This window comes from Nestor notabilis, unplaced genomic scaffold, assembly GCF_000696875.1.
Source record: "Nestor notabilis isolate BGI_N333 unplaced genomic scaffold, ASM69687v1 scaffold27086, whole genome shotgun sequence".
In the NCBI taxonomy this organism is placed as follows: domain Eukaryota; kingdom Metazoa; phylum Chordata; class Aves; order Psittaciformes; family Psittacidae; genus Nestor; species Nestor notabilis.
The window spans coordinates 1,318-5,336 of NW_009933714.1; the positions used below are offsets into that span (position 1 = coordinate 1,318).

The 4,019-nt window shown below is 47.3% G+C and overlaps 1 protein-coding gene across 1 annotated transcript; it reads right to left on the bottom strand.

Annotated features, from left to right (window-relative positions):
* Positions 1 to 1,557: 1,557 nt before the first annotated feature.
* MAFK (v-maf avian musculoaponeurotic fibrosarcoma oncogene homolog K) lies at positions 1,558 to 3,375 on the bottom strand. Its single transcript, XM_010017018.1, has 2 exons — positions 3,299 to 3,375; positions 1,558 to 2,120 (listed from the first exon to the last, which is right to left on the bottom strand). The coding sequence occupies exons 1-2, from the start codon at positions 3,332 to 3,334 to the stop codon at positions 1,686 to 1,688; spliced, it is 471 nt and encodes a 156-aa protein (XP_010015320.1). The 5' UTR covers positions 3,335 to 3,375; the 3' UTR covers positions 1,558 to 1,685.
* Positions 3,376 to 4,019: the final 644 nt, after the last annotated feature.

Sequence of the window (4,019 nt, forward strand, 5' to 3'; positions counted from 1 at the left end):
AAAACTCACAGTCCCTTTTCTTTCCTACTTCAAAAAGGAAAACAAACAAACAACAACAAAACACATGAACACCAACATAGCTATTTTGTTTTTTACAGTGACCTGGAAACATTCATCTTTTCAGCTCCTTTCGGCTTCCCACCTTCTGCCCATTGCCCAACCAGAAATCCCTCTCCCAAACCACTGCTCAGAGCCATCCAAACAACTTCTCGATCCCAATTCTTCTGTCCCCTACATACACACTGATTTTCCATCATTTTCCATCCTGTCCTCTCGGGATAATCCACCCCTTGGCAAGAGAAAGCGTCAAGTTTCAGGGTCACGTTCACACAGGTTGTCTGAACACTGAGGGTTGTTCACTGTACTCTTTGGATCCCAACTTCAGCACTTGACGTGCTCTGGAAAGGAAAAGACTCTTCCAGCTCCCATCCGACCTCCCCACAGCCCTTCTCTGGTCAAAGACTGGCGAGCCCAGCTCTCCAGCTAGGACGTTCATTGCTAACCTGCCAATGCTTTTGTCAAAGAGGAGGCTCTGGAAGTTCTCTCCTCCTGTCTGAATGCTATTGCCCTCTAGTTACACTTCAGTGCTTTAAAAACATCTCTCTGAAATAACTCTGCACAAACCTCTTCTCATAGTGCTGATCCCAGCAGAACTGTCCCACCTTCTCGCAGCCAGTTCTGCCTCCACCTGGTAATACTTGCAGCATTTTTCCTCCTCATCTCCCCTTCTCCTCCCCATCACACTGCTCTTCACAGCATTTACTGTGTCTCCTTCCCTTATAAGCTTCAGGGAATCCAGAAAAAAAATAATAAAGCAGCTGCTACTTCAAGACTGCGGATCATTTGGAAGAAATAAACTGCATAAATATACCCAATTCACAGGCACACCTCAGGGAAGGAGCTATTGGGAAACTTGGGCTTGGAATAAAGGAGGCTGCAATGTAGTTGTTTTTACAGGCCACACAGGTAATGGGGCATATTAAAATATGTAAAATATATATATTTTCCCATATTTTAACAGCATGGATTGAAAACGAAAGGTTATTCCTTATGGGTGTGGTCAGACCCAAGCATTAGTCTCCATCGTCCTCCTGCTCCCATCCACTCATAGCAGGATGAAATCTAATCCAAAAAGCCTATATATCCCTGCCCTCATAATATCAGATGGAAGCAGGGAAGATAGGGGAGACCTTTCTTACAAGGAGTAGGATGCCACAAAAGGAAACTCTTTTTTTCCATACATTCATCTCACATGATGATTTCTACAGTCCATCTGTTTCCTGGCTCTTGAGCATCATTCACAAAGACTTTGGAGGCTCCTCAGGTATCTTCTCACAGCTGGAAAGCTGCCCACGGCTGAGAGGGCCTTGGGGGATGCAGGGGGAAGGAGGAAGCAGATCTTGCTATTTGTACTGCGTACAGAGCTCAAATCCTGGACACAGGAGGTTGATGGAGCCACTGAGTCCAGATAGAAGCAGCCAGTTAAGTTCCCTTTGTAGGTCTAGGGTGGGAGTTTTTGTTTTCTTTCTTTTTATTTTTTTTTCTTTTCTTCTCCTATTTTTTGCACTTTTGGAAGAGAATTGTTAAAATGCCAATTCTTGACGTGACCAAGTACTCCGGAACAATGCATAAGAGCCTTATCCCCTCCCTTCTGAAAGGCTGCTAGTTCCCCCCCACCGAGGGCACTAGGACGCTGCTGAGAACGGCACAGAACTGGATGAGATTTCGGCTGATTTCACGATGGTGATGACACTGGTGGTGGCAACTTTGGTCGGGGTGATGGGCCCTCGCGCCACAGTACGAGCAAAGGTCTGGAGTGCTTCGTACTTGGAGCGCAAGGCATCCAGCTCTAGCTTCATGCTGCTGTTTTCTCTGGCCAGCTTCTCCACCTCTTGCTGCAGCTCAACCCGCTGCCTCTCCAGCTCCTCTTTCTGAGTCACGCGCTTGATGCGGCAGCTGGCAGCGTAGCCCCGGTTCTTCAGCGTGCGCCTCCGCTGCTTCAGACGGATGACCTCCTCTTTGGTGAGACCCCTCAGGTGCTGGTTCAGCTCCCGTACGGACATTGACACGAGTTCATCATCACTCAGCACTGGGGCATTCTCTCCTGACTCCTCCTTTACCTGCAAATACCAACAGCACAGGGGTAGCAGCAACCCTACGTGAATGGATGCTCTGGACAGCGAAAAGAGACAGGCCACCCCTCAGCAATGTGACAGCCCTACCTGGAAAACACCCCCAAAGCATTGCAGAGAGCACACATTCCACTGAAACATCTGCAGAGATCTGAGTGCTGCTTTCTCATCTGGGTTTGGGTAACCCTCTCAAGCCAGAGAAAGCAGTGAGCCTTCCTCACCCAGCGTGAGCTCATCAGTAAGATTTTTAAGGAGATAAATGAAAAGCAGACTGAAGCTCTTCGTATTCCTTTGTCAGGACCCAGAATTCACACTGAATGCTAAAGATGACACCTCTTCCCAGCATTATGCTGGGACACCAGTGCAGCATCTCAAAAGCAGAATTAGCCACTTATGTGCAAGGTTTAACTCAGCATTTGGTGGCTTTTCACTGAAGACTCCTTATTCAAGTAGCAAACAAAACCCTGCCTGGACCACAGGACCAGAGTCTGATTTGGTTTTCCTGGTGCATAGGCCAGGCTCTGAAGTTACATGAGAAAGACACCAAGACCTTGTGCCTTTTTCTTAAGCAGGTTTGCTGCCACAATTATTTTAAGAATCATGGAATCAGTTAGATTGGAAAAGACCTTTAAGATCATTGAATGCAGAACCTTTAAGACATCATCCTTTTGTCTTTTCAGAGACTGCAGAACATCTGGAATGAAATGCTAAGACAGGGGAAAAGAACTGTGGCAATGCATGTACAACCCATACACAGACTGCCACCAAGCTGGTATGTCTAAAGCATCTACTGTCTCATGGATCTGAGAGACACCAGCTGAACATGTCCTTTCCCAGTGCCTCCCAGTTCTGAGAGGAGAAGTACTTCATTGACAGGCCTGGGAGCACTGGTTTCAGGATGCTGCCAATACTTGCTATAGTCAGAAGTCTCTTGGATAGCAACTGGGGTACCTCCATGCCATCCCAGAGACTTTAGACATCTTTGTGGTTATCATCAGTATCCTTCTACCCTAACTTCTCCTGTAGATAGTGGGAAATTGTATGAGCACTCATTTGTAAGAGTCTCTCAGAATGAAAGAGTCATGCACAACCGACGTCGCATGGAGCACGGTTCTGTGACAGCCTCCCCCGCCACCCAGCATCACCCACTCAGCCTTCTTCCCTACCTTTAACGCCTTGTTCGGTTTGGGATTAGTCGTCATAACCTGAGCACAGTCTTCCGGACAAAACTGCTCAGAAATTGCAACTGGAAAAACAAAACAAGATTTTCAGGTTACAGTAAGGAATGTCAGAGGCAAAGGTAGGAAGAAGATACCCAACACACGGTGGAACCCCCCAACTCAACCGCTATTAAAAGCGGTAACCACAGAGTTATTTAAAACACCTGGATGGATTCAGAGATCCCATTCAGCTTACCCCATTCAGACACAAGAAAGAGAAATCTGTGTTGACAAGTGCACTGGTTTTTGATGCTGAAGACCTCATATTTTGCTATTAACTACACTAAGATTAAGCAGGGAGGACAGGGCAGGGAGGGGGAAAAGTACATCAGCTCCTGTCTGTAAACAGCAGTTAGGCTAACCACCATGCACCACCTTGCAATATGCCACCCCTTCTCAAGGGGAGCACAGAGTGTGGCCTCCCAGGCCCAGTCACTAGCTCACCTCCCTCCAGAGGAATCCCAGACGCTCGGAATGGCCTATTAGGGACTGAATTAAGAGTTACCTCCGCTCATAAAAGGCACTGAAAAGCCACAAGACAACAACTCCCTTCATTCTTATTTCGATTATTATTAAGCCTGCTCAAAATTGAATCAGCAACCCAGAAAGAAGCTGCCTGGTCTGTAACCTGCTTCCAGCGCCGTCCCCACCCAAAGGAGACGCCACC